The sequence below is a fragment of the Palaemon carinicauda genome, chromosome 41 (genome assembly GCF_036898095.1).
Source record: "Palaemon carinicauda isolate YSFRI2023 chromosome 41, ASM3689809v2, whole genome shotgun sequence".
Taxonomy (NCBI): domain Eukaryota; kingdom Metazoa; phylum Arthropoda; class Malacostraca; order Decapoda; family Palaemonidae; genus Palaemon; species Palaemon carinicauda.
Window position 1 is genome coordinate 2,941,512 of NC_090765.1, and position 20,098 is coordinate 2,961,609.

Genomic DNA, 20,098 nt, shown 5'->3' on the forward strand with positions numbered 1-20,098 from the left:
AAATATTGAAAGTATGGGACATTTAATATCTCATTCATATTCTGCAGGTTGATTTATTACTTATTTGTGTACTGTTAAAAAATTTATGAACTGTTTTATTTCATTTCACTGTTCCATACTAGGAGGAAGAATTTGTTTGATAGTTTTTTAGTGTAATGCATATTATTTTATTTTTGCTGTTTTACATGTTCTATCTCGTACTAGAATTCCAAAACCCTTATTTCAAGCAGAAGTGTACTTTCTTCCACCACTATATCAAGATTCCCAACTACAACCTTAAGACATCCCCTTAAATAGAAAACTACTCTCTTTTTTTGCATTGATTATTAATTTTCTCTTCTTAGAAACACTTTTACGGCAAAGTGCAACAGTCGTACCCCGGAGCTGAATGGCTTTCCCTGACATAGTGCTGTCCATATGGCACAATTCTGTTGACCAGCTCAAAATCATATGTTGCACACTATGCATTTTTCATATACTTCTTGGTCTTCTTGAGGTATCAAAAAAAAAAAAAAAAAAAATTACTCACATTCATGTCATAAGACGACCACGTCACTCATAGCTATAGCTATTTTTCCGAACTAACCGACATAATGAAGTAGAAGACAACAATAGTTACGGTAGGTAGTATTGACAATAATAACTCTCGAAGATTAGCATTAACTTATGAATTTTATATATGAAGGATTGAATTACATTTTCATCTGCAGAATCCTACGGCAACTCTACATGGTCCCTGGATCCCCCCAAACTGACATTTTGGTGGTGGTGGACGGCCCTCACGAAGAAACTTTGCGCTTGGCAGAGGTTCTGCAAGTAAACATTCGAATTCATGCCCAAGAAGGAGTTCATAATAGCCGCACAAACGCCAATATCAAGTTTGCTCTTTGGTCTGTTTTCACCACATACCCTGCTGCTAGTAAAGCTATCATTCTAGAAGATGATCTTTTGGTATCTCAAGATATCCTCAGGTAAGGGATTGGTGGAATGGCCGTGCATGAAATTAAAGATCTTAAGGTTTATTTCATTATTGCAGGTTTCCAGTATGTAACGGTTGCTTTCCTTTGGCTATTTTTTATGCTTAGATGCAATCTATAGTCTGAATTTATTTATATGCAATAGGCTTCAGAATGGGGCATTATTTGATGTCTTTGGTGTTATAGCTTTTAATAACCCATATGGTTATGTTTTTTTTTCTTTTTTTTTTTACATATGATTGCATCTTTCAAATAAACTTATTTGCGACCTAAATTTCAGATTTATTGAAATCAAATCTTTGATCTCCTTCGTTTTTCCATTAAACCTACTTCATTGCTACTCAAATAACAAACGGAACGAAGTAGGAGAAAGGAATTCCAGAGACCATAGATTGGAATGAAAGGAAACGATTCCCTCCCTCCCTCCCTCATACTGTTTCTTTCTCATTCACTCTAAACATTAGTCTTGAAAACCTGTTTTTCTTTCAAAACTAAGCCTTATAATTCTGTAATACTATTACATTATTACTAAGAGACATAAAAATAAATTTGGTTTAATGTTTTTTCTATGTTGTATAATCTTCCCGTTTTAGTATATTCTCCTTTACAACTGCATCTTTTTTGTTTACTTTCCTATTCGTTAAGAAAATCAGACGATCTTTATAAGGTCTTTTAGCTTGTTGTTAACTACAACACCAAAACTGAAAAAGAATAATAACATGAACAAATTTTATAATGATAATAATAATAATAATAATAATAATAATAATAATAATAATAATAATAATAATTATAATAATAACAAAAATAATAATAAAGCGCTAGGAGAACACAGGCATCTGTCATGACAGCTCAGTTCCCTTTATCATATGATCTCTACCTTGACTAGATCAATATTTATTTGTTTGAAGAGCAATACTCAAATTGGTCCAATCTTGCAATAGTGAAAAATGTTTTTCTAAAAATCCTGGATCCAGATATTGATCTGGATCACCGTCAAAATCTAATTACTTCTAAGTTAGCCAATTTCTGACATATACTGAAATTTTCATCATAATTCGTCCGTACTTTTTTAATTTAGGCTGGTGACAAACAAACAGACAGGTGAAAACATAAGTTCCTTGACGGAGGTAATAAAACATAAAAATTAGCTTAGTGATAGTCAAATTCTCATACCAATGAACTTAGTCTGGCTTATATTTTGGAAAGTTTTCATGGATCTTTATCTTTTTATTTGCATAACACTTGACGTATCTTTCTTGAGTGACCGAGTTTCATTTATATATTTTGAAGCTGTTCATGGGAATTTACACACACAAACACACACACACAGATAGAACTTTACACACACAAACCCATACACAGATAGATAAATAGATAGATAGGTAGATATATTATTACGGCTGGTAAATTACCTAAACTCCAGAGCTTCAAACTCTCCTGTTTATTTTTATATAAATCTTTTATGCTTTAAAATCTATACCCAAACTCTGAGAAAATTATGCAACTCCCAGACGGCAACACATAAAAACACTGCATATCCAATGGTCTCTTACTTAACACTCAAAACAAAACTGGGTGATTAATCTATAAGACCTATTAAAAAAGAAAGAAAAAAAAAAACTCATACTTTGATTCTTAGTCAGGAATACGAGCAAGCACTATCATGAAATATTGGTGATCGAAATAATATACTCTTTATAAGGATAAATATATTCTACAAAAGGTTACAACGATAATACAAAAGGAATTAACACCAAAACTAAATTACTCGAAATATTAAATCTGAACAAACCTTAGGCTATGACAAAAGAAAGATTATTTATGAAAATTATACAATCTCTTATTTCACTGGAAAGTGATTTATAAAAATATTAAATTTTGATAATAAATGCAAATAGCTGACACTTTAACACTAATGTTGAAACACTAAATGGAATTTACATAAATGTAACTGATACACTTACGTCTTTTGGCTCACACGAGGTTTCCGAACAGATAATCAAAAATAGATATACTTCACTGTTTAGCCTAAACTCACTGGGACAGTTAAAAAAAAATTTATATTAAACTAGTACTTACATTAACACCATGCACTTGAAATAACATTCAAAGTTTCATTAATGTTTGAACACACTATACACAATATATGTTGAATAGAAATTGTTAATCACATTTGAGAGGGAACATACTTGACACACTTGAGTGGAGAAAGACGAACTTTTGCTCTTTCAAAGGGTCGGGTAGGGTTTTTCTTATGCTGTCCATGCATTTCTGGGGGCTAAATATATGGACTTAGACTAATTCCAGAATCGTGGGGGAGGCCTTACGACGGCAAAGCTGCCAAATAGTCAAGTAGCAAACTAGTTCCAACACACAAGTGAGGCATCTCTCTCTCAACTATCTTCACCAACCTACTTCTTGAAACATTAAAAGAAAGAGTAAATCTATTTCGAGAAATTTCATGCAAATTCTAACCATGTGAAAACATAAAGACGATGTAATACCTCGTGTTCATACCTCGTATGTGGGATAAAGCATACCTAATCAAGTTATATAAGACTTCGTAACAAAACATGTGAAATTAAAAAGTTATTTCTTAAAAATAACGTAAATATACGTATACCAACTTGAATGAAAGATACAATTAAATGAATGACAAAAGTCTTATGTAGTTTACATATAATTACTTACACCTACCTGGGAGGAACTCACCTTACGAGCTGGCTATACATCTCTTAAATACATATATAAAATATTTTTATCTAATTGGAAACTCTAGCATCACTGTGAGGCCAACCACCTATGCTTCCAGATCTCCTGGAAGCTTCTGGAAGTAGCTAAGTTTCAAATAAAGGCGACCCCAGGGTGGCATAGATCAAATAGAGAATCCCAGCCTGAAGACATAGCCATCTCCCCCTCTCCTCTCTCTCTCTCGCACGCAGCACAGTGTATCGTTTTAAAAGTGTTCAGTGAAATATCGAAGTTTTGGTGTGATGGGTTTTTGTAAACATAGTGGGTGGTTATAAAAATTCTCTTATAGAGTTTTGTAGATGGCCCTGTAGTAAGGTGAAAGGTACTTGTATCGTGATCTGGTTATATTTTCAAGTGAAACAAGTGACTGTATAATTTTCATAAGCATTGTTTCTTTTGTCTTAGTCTAATGTTTATTCAGATTTAATATTTCAAGTCAAGTAATTATATAAGTTTCAGATCGTAACATTTTTTGTCTTAATCTAAGTTTTGTTCAGACTTAATGTTTCGAGGGATTTATTTTGTTTTTATGTAAATTCTTTTCAAAGTATTGTAATTTATATAGAATATATTTATTTTTGTAAAGAGAATATTATTTCAATCATCAGGGTTTATTAAAACCTTACTCGTACCCTGTAAAGAGCCGTAGTAAGTTTGTTTGAATAATTACCCAGTTTTGTTTTGAGTGTACTTAAGAAACCTTTGGATATTCAGTGTTTTATATATCGCTTTCTGGGAATTATATAACTGTCTCAGAGTTCGGGTATTAATACCTCCAAGTGTAACAGATTTAATGTAAAAGCAAACAGGTGAGTTTGGAATTCGAGAAGTTGTTTAGCTTGCCAGCCATAACATATATGATATTATATGTTGGTTCCCAGACACAGGACCATTGTATAATATGTTTTTGGTGCCAAGACCCGGGACCATCTTACAATATATTTTTGGTGCCCAGACCTGGGAGCCATCATAGTATAATAATACATATATATACTGTATGTATACTGTATATTGTTTGTATCAAAGTGCTTGTAAAATGTGGTCTTTCCAACATTTGGTCGTTCCATCCTAGATAATGGCCCCCACGAAATTAATAGGCAATGATCACTTATAGATTCATGTTTTAGCTGCGGAACTTTGCAAGAACTCCTATGCAAAAATCCTCTAGGCTTTTCATACCTCTATTTTATGCAGCAAAGTCACACCTACGACACACTCTGCCCTCCATCTCAATTATATCAGTTTACCTGCTCCCGCTTTGTAGGTGTTGAGACCCTTCCCAATGCATCTTGCATTTCATCTATCAAAGTTTTCCAAGGTCTTATTTCACTCATCCCTTTCAACATTTTCAAATTTTATCGTCTCCTTACCGAATTATAAGGCTCCATTCTTTTTAGATCTTTCCACCTACTCTGATCCATTTATCCGTTTTTGTGACCTCCATATTACCTTTATCTATTATTATACTGAAATACTAGGATTATAATGCATTCCCATTATATATATATATATATATATATATATATATATATATATATATATATATATATATATATATATATATATATATTGTATATATATATATATATATATATATATATATATATACAATATATATATATATATATATATATATATATATATATATATATATATATATATATATATATGTCACTTTTTCCTCTTTAGTTTCTTCCATCAAACAGCACCGTTGCTGGACATGGACCCGACTGTTTATTGCATCAACGCCTACAGCAGCAACAGCTTTAAAGATACTGCCAGTGACCCCAAGACTCTTCTCAGGGCCCGCACTTACCCTATGTATGGATGGATGGTCACCAGGCGTTACACTGAAGAGGTCATACAAAAGTGGGTGCCAGAAGGGGTGAGGATCTTTTACATTCATTGACTGGGTAAAGATTTACTTGATCATTTTATCTTTGAATCTAAACTGATATCAAAAGGATACAAGTCTTATTGAATTGTTTTTTATGTGCTGTGAGTAATTTATTTCAGAATTTTTATGATGCCTTAGCAGGTTATCGAAAAAATCTTGGAAATATAGTCATAGAAACATTTTATGCTCATGAAGTAACATAGAAATTTAGTTGTTTGATGATCATTGTTTTTTTTTTTTTTTTTTTTTTTTTCTTTTTAAATCTTATGGAGTAACAAGTACTGCCTTGATAGCAACGTTTTATGGTTACCCTTTAATTAATAGATCCTTTGATTATACAAATACAAATATCTGCAGGAGATCACTGTATATAAAAAACAGGTGGGTGATTGGGATTACTGGCTCGCTTGGGAGGACCTACGAAGAGGGAGAGACGTTGTCTTTCCAGAAGTATCAAGAACTTTCCATGCTGGCTCTTCGGGGGTCCACGTTTCTGGTTTCGAGCAGGAGACCTACTTCAACAGAATGATCTTTAATCAGCAGCCAGATGTAAAACTAAATGACATCACGAGGTAAATGAAGTCGAGCATTTATTACATTACTTAACGGGATTAGCAAACGTCGTTTTCAGTTACGTTTCTATCTGTATAGTACTGGTGTCGAAAGACTGGGTAATACTTTTGGCTTAAGGTTCTTTTTCATTAATAATGTTATAGGGGCTTCTTAAAAATATATTTAGCATACTCTTCATTTCTATTTTAATACTTTGATTTTACCACATACAGTATTTTAGATTAGACTGGTTAGTCATTTGATAATTGTTTAGTCATTTGATAATTTCTAATACTGATAGATTTATTATTTAGCTAGATTTACATACTAGACATTTATAAGGACCAACTTGAGCGTTTTAGTAAGACACAATATTCTGAGAGTATTTTTATAAATAAAACACAATGTTCTAAACATTACATAACATACATCTGGCAGATATTTAGATTTAGGTTACTAAAAACCGCATTGACACCAGTCTTATCTCTGGTACTGTTCTGTCGGGTCATCCCATAATTTTATACTCTTGCTCATTTACAATACAATGTATCTTCTTAATGAGAGAATCTCGTAACAATCTTTCACTGTTTTATTATGGAATAGTCTCTCCTATATTGAAGGCCAGAGTTTAAATGTTATTTTAATTACTGTTATTCTTATTAGTACCATCATTATTAATTCTATTATAATAATAATAATGATTACATTTGAAACACTTTTCCCTAACTCAACTCAAAATATCTCTCAATAGTCTACTTTTTACTTCAACTTTCTCCATATTTTATCAGCTCGCTTCAAATCCTACGCTAAACGTTTGGTGAAAATACCCCGGATATTTCTATATTTGCCAAAATTCACTCTCCGGGTGAATGGAAGAAAGAATTAGTGCAGGGAAAGGCTTGACATTGGAAGGTATTTGTGAGATTTGTGGATGACTTTAGCCACAGCGAAAATGGTTGTGACCTTTTGGCGGAACTAAGCTCAGGGTTAGCTATTCATAATCCAAGGAGAGCCGATCCTTGAATTAGGGCTGTCAACTTCAGGCTAGAAGGCTATTATCACATGTGTTTATAGTTTATATCTGTGCCTCCCTTTCTAATTCGGAGCTATTCCATAATAGTAGGGTATGGAGTGACCATCGGGAAAGATAACTTTCACTCTGCCAATAATTGAAAAAAATAATTTCCTGAGGAATCTTGTAATAATTTTTTTAACACATCAAGATGTTAACTTTTTTTTTTAAATGGTGTCTTTTTTATGGATATGTCCTTAGATTAATCCAGCTCCCCTAGATTTGCCCATTTTTCCTTAACAGTATTTATGACCTGTGTTGGTTTTCCTGTGGACATTTCATCAGACTTTTTTTAAGACAAATCTCTTGGACACCAAGGAGATAAAACCAATAGCGGCATATGAGAATTTACATGAACTGTATTGCACAGACATTTGAAAGTCCTTTGATTACAAAAATTTCCTCAATAACATGAAAACTCGTGGTTAAATGTAAAAAAAATGAAGCTAAGAATTTCGATTTCATGATAAGTACCCAGAAGAATATATCATTTTCTGAGAATGAAGCTTTCACTGAGTTTAAGGAAAAATCTCTTTTTGATTGCAGAGCAAATATGATTTATTTCATGAATTTGCTAAAAAAAATATGACTTTATCTCTATTTCAGTGACTGTTACAACAAGAACTGTACTGACTTTGCAACAAAATAGTTTATAGTCATGGCAGGTTATGATGCTCGGGAGGCTGCAGTTGCTAATTCTAAATCTTCTCGAAGGGAAAATACTGAATTCAATTTCCCTTATAGATCTCACACCATCAAAATCTGAGTAGTGTTCAATAAAGACCTCTACTCTTCATACGAAGAAAATATTGACAGACATCCACCTAGTGTATATTCAGTTAAGAAACTCCGTTGGAGGAATAATACCATTTTATTTTTTTTTTTTTTTATCCAAAACTGTACCACATTACATCACTAATAGTTGTCTGATTATAAGAATCCAGAAATGTAAAAGCAGACAGAGACAATTCTTAAAGTATTTTGAATATGGTCATTCTGAATTTAAATGTGAGAACAGGCAGAAATTCCAAAAGAGCCCGGTCCCGTCGGACTGTTTCCTTACGGTTGGGTTTGTTTTCTTTATGGTGGAAATTCTCAAAATGAGAAATTTGCGCTTGATACACAGAAAGATATCATTGAAGCAGCTAGTAAAGAATACATCAGCATAAGTAATATCAAATTTTATCTAATGGGTGTCAATAAAAACCCTAAAATACTATATACTCGCGTGAAATATAAGGCTACTTTCACACTGTGCGTTTTGCCAAAGCAGATATATGCGTTCGCGGCACCGCAGAAACTGAGGTGGTTTTCTAAATGTCACAGCACACAGCTGAGTTATGGCTGGAAATTTGTTTGTTCTCGGTTCATAATGAGCTGCGCAATCAACCCCAATGGATAAGAAAGAAAAGAATACTGTGCCTTTATTTAGCGTTTTTAAGGAGATAGAGAGAGATAGAGGAGTCAAATGCCTTATCCATTAGGTGTACCATTTGAATGGCAGAAAGAGACATTAGGAGCAATTGCTTGCCAAAAGTTTTGTTCTCAAATAACGGTAAAAAGAATGAAAAGAATAATAAGAAAATGTTGAAATTGCCGGTGGGAAGATACAAAAAACGAAATAAACAAGAAAAGAGAATCATGTACCTACTTCTCTCTCTCTCTCTCTCTCTCTCTCTCTCTCTCTCTCTCTCTCTCTCTCTCTCTCTCTCTCTCTCTCTCTCTCTCTAATGAGAACCATTTTTAGTTTTGTTGCGATTGACTTTCCTTTCATTCAATTCCCGTTTTAATATTATCCAAATCAGAGCGGGATGAAAGACATATTCTTCGTATCTTTAAAAAAAAATTCTACTTGAGTTGTTCACAAAAAATAGCCTTTAAATCTTGAATAGAAATTCCCAGTTTTATATAATAATAGGAGTGATATTATCTCTGACCCAAAACCGAACACAAGAAGTTAACATAATATCTGATAACACAAATTAATGACCATTTAATTTTGAATAATTGACATGATTTTATCAAGATGAAATATTACAATGTGGTCAAATTCGGACTTTTATAGTCTTCGAGACTTATCCCACACCGGTTTCGTCTCCATCAAAGATGTAAGGAAATCTATTTGATTTCACATTCCTTCCTATGCATGTTAAGACGTTCACACGTAGACCGGTACTGAATATATTACTTCCGCACGCAGCTAAGTGCGTGTGATACACGCAAGGCCTCTATATTGGCCTTGGATACACGTGTATTGAACATGATAGTCCACTGGCCACCGCATCCATTTGGGTCGACGCAGCCTGTTCTGCGGCATCGCAGCGGCGAAATTACACACACGAAAGGTGTGAATGAATTGCAAAGCGTTTAAGTCAGATGCCATTGTCGCATCCAGGATTGCCTCTGAGCCTGTTTATCTTACTGCATCTAGATTGTTTTCCAAAGTTGGTTCTTTTAAAGCCGCTAGCTTTGTCTCCAACCCTATATCTTTAATTATATTGATGGGTAGTAGGTTGGCAGGGCACCGGCCACCTGTTGAGATACTACCGCTAGAGTTACGGTGTCCTTTGACTGGCCAGACAGCACTACATTGGATCCTTCTCTCTGGTTACAATTCACTTTCCCTTTGCCTACACATACACCGAATAGTCTGGCATATTCTTTACTGATTCTCCTCTTTCCTCATACACCTGACAACACTGAGATTACCAAACAATTCTTCTTCACCCAAGGGGTTAACTATTGCACTGTAATTGTTCAGTGGCTACTTTCCTCTTGGTAAGGGTAGCTATGTTAAGCAGCTCTTTTAGAAGGAGACTCCAAAATCAAACCATTGTTCTTTAGTCTCAGGTAGTGCCATAGTCTCTGTACCACGGTCTTCCACTGTCTTGGGTAAAGAGTTCTCTTGCTTGAAAGTACACTCGGGCATGTTGTTCTATCTAATTTCTCTTCCTCTTGTTTTGTTAGATGTTTATAGTTTATACAGGAAATATTTAATTTGGTGTTGTTGCTGTTCCTAGAATATTTTATTTTTCCTTGTTTCCTTTCCTCACTGGGCTATTTTCTCTGTTGGGGTCCCTAGGCTTATAGCATTCTGCTTTTCCAACTTTGGTTGTAGCTTATCAAGTAATAATAATAATAATAATAATAATAATAATAATAAATCTTCGTCTAAGCGTGATTCGTCTGCTCCAACTGAATTCTTCTTTAAAATGTAAGGGGGCGACCAAATACGAATGGAATTTGGCCCAGCTGAGCTACCCTCCTCTAAAACTCATCATCGTCATTATCTGATTCGCCTATTGACGCCAAGGGCTTTGGTTATATTTCGCCAATTTTCTCTATCTTGAGCATTTAAATCAATATATACATTCATCATTTCCTACATCACGTTTCTTAATCCTCAGCCATGTAGACCTGGGTATTCTAACTATTCCAGTGCCTTGTGGAGCCCAGTTTAGAGTTTGGTTAACTAATCTCTCTTGGGGAGTGCGAAGAGCATGCCCAAACCATCTCATTCTACCCCTCGCTATGATCTCATCCATAAAAGACACGGGTAATCTCTCTTATGGTTTCATTTATAATCCTGTCCTGCCATTCAACTCCCAGTATTCTTCTGTGAATTCTATTCCCAAATATACAAAATCAGTTGGATATGGTTTCATTGTAAAACCATGACTAATGTCTAACTCTATACATTAACACCGATCTCACTAAACTGATATATAGCCTGATTTTTATATGTAATATCAGGCGATTTGATTTCCAAATGTTTCCTAGCCTATCCATTGTCTGATTCCTTTCTTCAGTCTTTCATTATATAATAATTCTAAAGATCCTGTATTAGAGATCATAGTTCCTAAATATTTAAATGATTCCACCTCATTAACCTTTCTCCTTCCAATGATATTTCATATTCCATTGCATACTCTGTTCTCATTATCTCTGTCTTTCTATCAATCTTGAGCCCAACCCCATGTGATATTCCATGCAATCTGGTAAGCAGGCTTTGCAATTCCTGTGGTGTTCTGCTAATAAGGAGTGTCATCAGCATACTCTAGGTCAGCTAATTTCCTGTTACCAATCCAGTAAGATCGATCTCCCCCATCCCCAACTGTTCTATGCATTACAAAATCCATGAGGAGGATAAAGAACATTGGTGACAACACATTCCCTTGGAGTACTCCACTATTCACTAGAAATTCATTTGATAGAACTCCGCTATTATTAACTTTCTACTTTTAATACTCATGAACAGACTTAATCAAATTTACATATTTCGGAGGAACTCCTTAATAACGAAGAACACTAAAAAAAAATTGGCCGGTGCACACTGTCAAACGCATGTCTTAAAATGAAAATTTGGTCAGTACAACTTCTACCTTTTCGAAATCCCTTTTGTTCATCTCAGCATTTCATCAATCTTTGTCTCTAGTCTCTTTAGAATGAGCATGCTATATAACTTCCTAACAAATGATGTAAGTGTGATGCCTTTGTAATTATTTCAATCAGTCAGAGCTCCTTTTTTGCCATTATCACCAACACCTCTAGCTTCCATTCATCAGGTTTTGCCTCTTTACGCCATATTCTACAAAATAATCTTGTAAGTACTCTGGGTGTCACTTCATTTTCGGCCAATACCATCTCAGCAGTTATTTCATCGTATCCTGGGGTTTTTCATCTCCTGAGTTTTTTAATTATATCTTCGACTTCCAACACACTGAATTCATTCATGGGCTCATCAGGGTCTTCCTCAGCTTCAGATATATCAATCAATTTATTCCCTTCATATGTCCTATTTATGACCTCACTGAAGTGTTCCATACAACGTTGCCTATCTTCATCTTCTGCTGTTATAAGAGATCCATCTCTCTTTTTGATGGGTATATGTTTCTTCTTTACCCCAGTAAATATTTCCTTAATGATTCTATGAACACACCATAGCTACTCCCTGAATTCATATCTTTGTCAGCCTCATTTGCTTTCTTGTCTAAATATTCTCTCCAGTCACTCCTATCAATTTCTGTCGTTGTCTCTTTTTTGTAATATCCCAAGTATCAATAGATATCTATGGTTTTCTTCTTGAAACTGCATGTCCCAAAACTTCACCACCAACTGACTGATATATGTTCTTAATTACACACCATTCTTCATTAATTGTCTGCTCTTCGTCTCTTGAAACTGCATGTCCCAGAACTTCACCACCAACTGACTGATATATGTTCTTAATTACACACCATTCTTCATTAATTGTCTGCTCTTCGTATCTTAAAGTCTCTAAGACTGCAAATCGATTCCTACATTCAATTGCAAAAGTTTCTCTGTGTTCATCTTCTAGAAGCTTAATCGTATCAAACATAGTTATTTTATCGACATTTCTGATGGGTGTTTCATTTCTAATTTTGGTGTGGTAATGAGGACCTGGTGATCACTACCAACATCTGTACTTCTATAGCTTCTTACATTTCTCAGTCTTTCTTTTCTCTTTATTAATAGCTATGTGATCTATTTGATTTTTGTAATTGCCACATGGTGAAGTCCACTAAAATGTGCCCCAGTTTCCTTTGTAAGTTTGCCAAGACCCTCAACACCCATCACATTCTCTATCATTGTTTATTCATTCCAACTTTAGCATTGAAGTCACCAGTCAAAATTTTCATATCTCTATCTATGGGATCTCATCTATTACACGCTGCAGTTCTTCATAGTATTTGTCTTTCCTTTCTTCAGGGGAATCATTTGTTTGTGCATAGCAAACTATAATACTCATTTTGCACTGCTTTGATTTTAACTTTGCATGTAACAATCTACCACTTACAGCTCTCCATTCCGTCAATGTCTTTTCTGCTCTTGGTGTAATCATCATTGCTACCCCTTCTTTTCCAGATCCATCTGTTCTTCCTGAGTAGATATATATATTAACTTGGTCTAAGATTTCTTTACAAAGCCTTTAAAATTGTGTTTCAGTTAGAGCCAAGATATCCAAACTATGTTTCATAAATTCAGTCTCCACTTGCTGTAACTTCCCAATATGATTCATAGTTCTAACATTCCAATTACCAATTTTCAATTTTTCTTTAGCAGCTATAAACCAGGAGATTCTTAGCACCCCACTACGCCCATGACTGGGTCCATTCTGTCATTTTTGCTTTCCATAGACTAGCTAAATCCATAAAAGATTCATTGGATAAATTCATTAAAAGGATCGCCAGTTCCTTGTGATACGCAGTGCCTATCTAACTGAGGCAAGTGACCCTTGCCTCATTAAGATCATCCGCCAGGCATCGAGAGTAGAAGCCGAAGACACATCTTGTCCATCGCCTTAAACTCAATCCGTCACCCTGCTACCAGTGACTTCATCGATATTTAGGGTGACATTTCTTCCACACCTAAAGCTTTTGTTACTCAACCAAGTTGCTCATCCGCTTATATGACCGTTGGCAACCATGGATTGCTAAGATATACGCCTAGCACGGTGCGCTCTAAATCTACCGATACAAAAAAAAAAAAAAATCAATAGAACAGATCATATTTTGTTTCATCTCCATAAATAGAATAGAAAAGTAATGCTTGTTTTGAATTTTCCTGTAATAAGAAGCAGCCAAGACCTTTAAAATGTCCAAGTCCTTAGTTATGCTTGTTGAATGTTCCATTGGTACAACAAATCCCATTTCTCAGTCTGACCAAAATCTTCAATTACAAAAAAAGTTCAAAGTTATTCTTCCTATTAAGGCAAAGAGGTTACATCCTAAACCTGTTAATCTGAACCTGTTAATCAGGGGTTGAAATAATTGCCTGGTGGCAAGTTAGTCGCTTAATATTCTAGGAGAAAATGTTGATGTAGATCCCCTTGGCTATTTACAGGAAATATTAGTTTCTAATTCAACTTATATTTTTTTAACTAAAGTGTTTCTTTAGAGGTTTCAATGGTTTGTTATATTGTGTGAAAGTGCTTCTCTAAGTATTGTTTTAATTAGAATCTATATTATTGACAGAGGTTCATTTAATTTTATACGGCATTGAATGGCGTCTGATATATTAAAACATCACCCTTCAGCAACGATCGTATATACATAATTTTCAATTAAGAGTAATGTGTATAATCATCAAAACTACTTGTGAGGAAGATAATGCAATGACTTGTTTGAAGTAAAGAAATTGAATAAATAATTGCCCGTTGTAATGTCAGTCGGTCTTTAATTTTTTACTTTGGTATTTTTTCCTTCAACAAAGTATTCTTGAAGAATTTCTCATCTTCAGAAATACAATTACTATCGTAGCTATTTAATTCTAAAAAATCGATGTTCATATTATTTGCACTGGCATTTTTCATTCATGTCTCATCCTGACGGGCGTGTAATCTACAAAAAAAAATATATTGACAAATCCCAAATGCATTATCACGATTGTTATTAATTACCTGTTCATTCTCTTACACTTGAATCCTTTTGTAAAAAAAAGAAAAAAATCCTGACCATAATGAAATTCTTATTACGGCGTTAAATTGCCTATTTGCGGCCTCAGTGGTGTAGTATGCCGGAAATACCATAAATCCAACCGTAAATACATCTATAAACAATTTATAAATTATGTTAAATGGAAAAAGAATTTTTGTTTCACAGTGTTGTACGAGAGAAATACGACCAAGAAATGTCAAGAGGTATACGACTGTCACAAATCGTGCAACCTACCGGTGAGATCTGCAACCTAACTTGGGTCAAGTCCATCAGAGGACAATCACTGGTTATCTATGTGGATGCATTTGACGCCAACGATAAGCACAGCAGCTACAAAATCCTTTTGATGGTTAGTTTAGTATCCATAATATTGTTAATTGCATAATACTATTAGTAGGGACTTTTTTTACATTTTTTAGTGGAAAATCCTTTTACTATTAGTTCATTTATAAGAAACGTTTTGCAAAGGTCTATTGCATATTAGCATTCACAAAAATTATATAGAACTTTATTTTAGTAACAAAAATTTACTGTGTTTCGGTGAAATTGTCTGAATTTTATTTTCATTTGCATGGCTAAACATCTCCAAATATAATCATAATTCATGGCTTCTCTCAAATATCTAGTATATATCAGCAGTGTAGCAGATTTTGTAAATACATTTGAATTATTTGCCTAAGCATACATCACCCACTTACCTAGTTCTTTTCAAGATTCCATTGATCTAAAATCTTTAATAGTTTTACAAGTTTTCGTTTGATAAATTGCAAGTAGGATTGAAGAATTTCATTGGTCTTTGAATTGTTAGTCACGTAATTTTCATGACAACTTTACATTTGGAGAATGATACAAATAAGGTAATGTAAATCATGACACATTTGTTTCTTTTTTTGATATATGCTATCATAGCGTCGCTCTCGATTTCCATTGATCAGCGCAGAGCAATTCTATTACTGTAACGATTAAACAGTAGTAGAGCAATATTGAGTCTGCATTTCTCACACTGAAATCTTTGTTTAACAACCATTGTAAAAACATGGATTCCAGTAGCTTAACGAAACCCTTTTCTTTCCCCCACATAATTCTTCATATTTGGTATATTCGTGATATATGTAATTCAACTTAAAATCAGCAAACCGAGAAAGTCATTATATGAGGAGCAATAAAAAAAACTCTTAAGTTCATTGGACGAGGGAGAGGGTGCAAGGTGACACAATCCAGGATAAGCGAGGGTGACTGTGGAAAAAATGTAGGGTCGGATCTCCTGATGTGTTGTATTAAACACACTCGCACGAGGATTATAAAGGGATCGGGGTTATGCACCACGTCACTTGTGCTTTCTCTATCTCCTTTCTCGATCCCTTTTTTCTCTTTCTCTCTCGCCAACTACACTTATTGCTTTCTTCCCTCCTTTGACCGCTTCACGTCTTGATTCGTCTTGATTTCATACTCCTGGTTCTTAAATTGAGATTAGCAGTGTCTTGTGCTGGAGTGTTCATGTCGAGGGGTGCCCATTTCCCCTCATCTTGAAGGATGTGTATTTGTGCTATAGCGCGTTTGAATAATGTATTTAGCAATTCTTTTTATTTTGACAGCGATCTTTTCGTCTTGGTCATACCATCCCGTTTTAAGCTCTTCTCTATTAAGGACTGTTTTGTGTGTCGTGATACCTCACATTTAGATTGATGTCGAGTTATATAAAACTGTCATTATAAAGGTGTTAGTTGATATCCGAAAGAGATTGAGCGTTTGCAAAATTCCTGATTATTACAAGGAAGTGGCACACCTGAGTGTGTTTCCCCTTAATAAATGACGGTAAATCACATTGGGGTGGGGTGGGGGGGGATTGACTTCGATATGCCAACCAGTAGCAGATATAACTTTTGGGTAAACCGTTCGTTGATTTTCCAAGAGGAGAATGATCTTGATGCTCTTATGTCTGTTGTGAAGAAAATTGGAATTTCTAGGCATGCTTGGGGATCTTAATTATTTTTTTATTTTCACTACTTAAATGTTTCTATTTCTTTAACATTCTAATTCAATTCAAAATAAACGCATTTGCATCATTCATCTTATTTCACTATCATTTAATGACTCCTATTACAACGCTCAATTATTTTCTCAACCCAAGTGTCCCAGCGTTGGTCCTTTAATACCATATACCCATGTACACCTTCAGATCTTTTGCATAGCCAAAGAGTTATAAATCCACAAGCTTATAAAAACAATAGTGCATACATTTTTTTTACTAAGTGACCTTGTAAAGATTAATTTATGATCAGCCTTTGCAAAATGATAAGTTACATAATTCCACTCCTTTCTAATAGCCATCCCTCTTATATATAAGTTCTCCTTACCAAATAGGTAATCATGTACTGTATATTGCTTAAATATTTTCTTTAATCTTAAGAAACATTATTTAGGATGACATAAATTTCCTTTAAGAATCTATGAGCTTATGTCTTTTATGATGCCAGTACCATTTTCAAATCAAATTTTAAATTGGTATTCTGCAACAAGTTTTAATGTTGTTTTCTATTTATATTTTAAGAACGTCTCAAACCTCAGCTAGTTTAGTTGTATAATTCAGTAATAATGCAGGCTTCAGGGACCATTAAACCCCCCCCCCCAAAAAAAATCTGAATGGCAAATGCAATTTCAAATTAACTTTGGATATTGAACTTCTTTACCGGTTAATTTAGATGTATAACTTCCTTACTTTGTATTTGAATGTTTTACTTTTTCTCCCTTTATTTAAAAAGCCCTACTTCTTTCTGCTTGATTTAGAGATGTGCATATTTTTGCCTTGGTCTACTAAGAGGTTCATCTTTCCTTGATATAAGATGTACTTTATCCTAATTAATTTGTAAGTCTTTGCTCTCGGCAGGGAAGAATTTAAGGCATTCTCTTCATCTTATACTTGTATACTCATGGCTAGAGAAATTTTGCTTCATACTGCACTTTCTCTTGGGACTGTGTGTCTTTGCTAATTGCTATTTGTGGTGATGTTTACCTTCGGTCTCAGTTAAAGTTGTAGTAACATATCTATGACAATAAGCAAATAAATCTAGGTTTTACCGCTGTTGATCATTATAACTGACCTCTAGTTTAGGTCTTGTTTTAATGATTAATTTTTTTTTTTCTTTTAGTGCTTCCTGACTTATGACGAAGGAACTCGTGAAATCTACAAAGGTGTGATTAGACTGAAATGGCATTCCACTCCTGTTTACATTGTTGGATGCCCTTATTCACCCTTTTGGTAAGTACAGCTGTGACTTCAACTTCACTGAGGAAACTATAGATCACCTTGGATAATATTTTTTTTCAGTTTTTTTTTTTTTCTCAAAATTCCATCGAATATTCAAAGTTCTAGCATTCATCTATAAGACAGCTGGTTGGATTGAATATTCATCCTTTACAGTGTGATACAATGTTTTTCATTCAATGTGGTCAGGAGGAATTAAAATTTATTTATAAGTATATGCAATAATAGCGCAAAGAATTTGTATTTTCTTTTCTATTCAATTAATGAAGATAGCAAATACCTAATATTTTCAAATATCTAGCAATACACATCATATGCTGCTGTCAATGCAATACTAAGGAACTGTGGTACCGAAAGAGTATTTTAATCGAGAATTTAAAAGCCCTTTTTCCTGCAGCTAATGACATTCATCTCTTTGCAATAACAGCCACCTAAAACCAACAAACATGACCCCCTACCGACCTAGTGCGAGGGACCTCCTTTTGGCAGCTGACTTCAGGGATACATGGGAGTTTCAATTCTTTCATCAGAACCCCCGCTTAGGTCGGCGCCCTGGAGCTCCCCTTCAGGAGATATTTAATTTGACAGATATTGGTTTATCGAGGCCCTCCTGAAAGATTGGTTGATTATTTGACCAGTCTAGTATTCTACAATTACTATGAAAATTCACATTTGCAGTCTCAAGGACCACGATCGTGGTAATCTCAGATTATAAGTAAAATTTTTGGTGTGATCATGAGACTTTAGGTTAAAAGGCCAAAGCCTCGAGTTTAAATTTCTTTATAGCTATATGACTTATAAGTAAATGAAATTATTTGAAGTTACACCACTGTTCTCCTAAAATGAAGCAACTGTGTTGTTAATGATATGATAAAAAAGAATTCTTATTACGTTCTTACAAGAATATATATGTATATACATATATATATATATATATATACATATATATATATATATATATATACGTATATATATATATATATATATATATATATATATATATATATATATATATATATATATATATATATATATATATATATATATATAACTATATATATGAATATATACATATATATACATATATAAATATATACATATATACATGTATATATAAATAAATAAATAATATATATATATATATATATATATATACATATATATATATATATATATATATATATATTTATAAGGTGAACTGTGGATATTGTTTTCCGATTGTCACTAAGAGGTAAGTATCCTTACCATACTAATGTTTTACCAGCCACCTAAAAGGTTTTGAAGAACTTCTCAAATTTCCTCCCTTCCTTTACGGATTATGGTGAACATGACACAATACTTGTGGTAGACAGTTGTCGGGTTAATATCCACAAATAAGTTTTTAGTTACCTCACTTGTTTTATCTTGATACGTTTTGATAAGCAAGGAAATTACATGAAAATATATGAAGAAAATTTCATGTTATTCTTTGAAAATCAGAAACTACTTTATGTTGGAGCTATGTTGCAAAAGGTTCCGTAAATAAAATTTGAATTTCATTCGGAAAATATATAATTTTTTTTTTACTTTATTCCTTGTTTGATTTTTAATGTTTATTAAGTGAATATATACAAATGAATTATTAGGGTATTGATAAGCTAAAAGTTATTTTTCACTTAATATCGAAAGCAATGCATGAATGGGTAAGTGAATTGGATCAACAATTTATTATTATTATTATTATTATAGTAGTAGTAGTAGTAGTAGTAGTAGTAGTAGTAGTAGTAGTAGTAGTAGTAGTAGTAGTAGTAGTAGTAGTAGTAGTAGTATTTTAAAACGCTAAGAACGCAGAAGACCAATAATTGTCTGAAGCTAAATTGAATGAGATTCTCTCCGACATTATTAAGGATTAAGATTTTTTTGCTTCTGTGTTCCGCAATTGTTATTTACGTTTTACCTTTAAAGTGGTTATGCTTAAATCCTTTCTTTAAGCCAGTCCTTCTTCTTAGGATTTTCTGTAAAATTTTCAATAGTTGAAAATAAGGGCACTCTGTCCCTCCCCTCTCTGGCCCTCGCCATTAAAACATTTATGTACAGCAAAGCACTTTTACTTCCGATTGCAGAATTTTCGCATGTAGTTTCATT

The 20,098-nt window shown here is 33.7% G+C and overlaps 1 protein-coding gene across 1 annotated transcript in view; it reads left to right on the plus strand.

Moving 5' to 3' along the window:
- The window catches only part of LOC137632225 (protein O-linked-mannose beta-1,2-N-acetylglucosaminyltransferase 1-like), a 34,645-nt gene extending 16,057 nt beyond the window's left edge, over nt 1–18,588 (plus strand). The window contains exons 7-12 of the mRNA XM_068364109.1: nt 711–971; nt 5,421–5,616; nt 6,010–6,200; nt 14,875–15,058; nt 17,859–17,968; nt 18,402–18,588. Coding sequence (XP_068220210.1) covers nt 711–971; nt 5,421–5,616; nt 6,010–6,200; nt 14,875–15,058; nt 17,859–17,968; nt 18,402–18,588 — 1,129 coding nt within the window. The remainder of the gene's footprint in view (nt 1–710; nt 972–5,420; nt 5,617–6,009; nt 6,201–14,874; nt 15,059–17,858; nt 17,969–18,401) is intronic.
- Nucleotides 18,589–20,098: the final 1,510 nt, after the last annotated feature.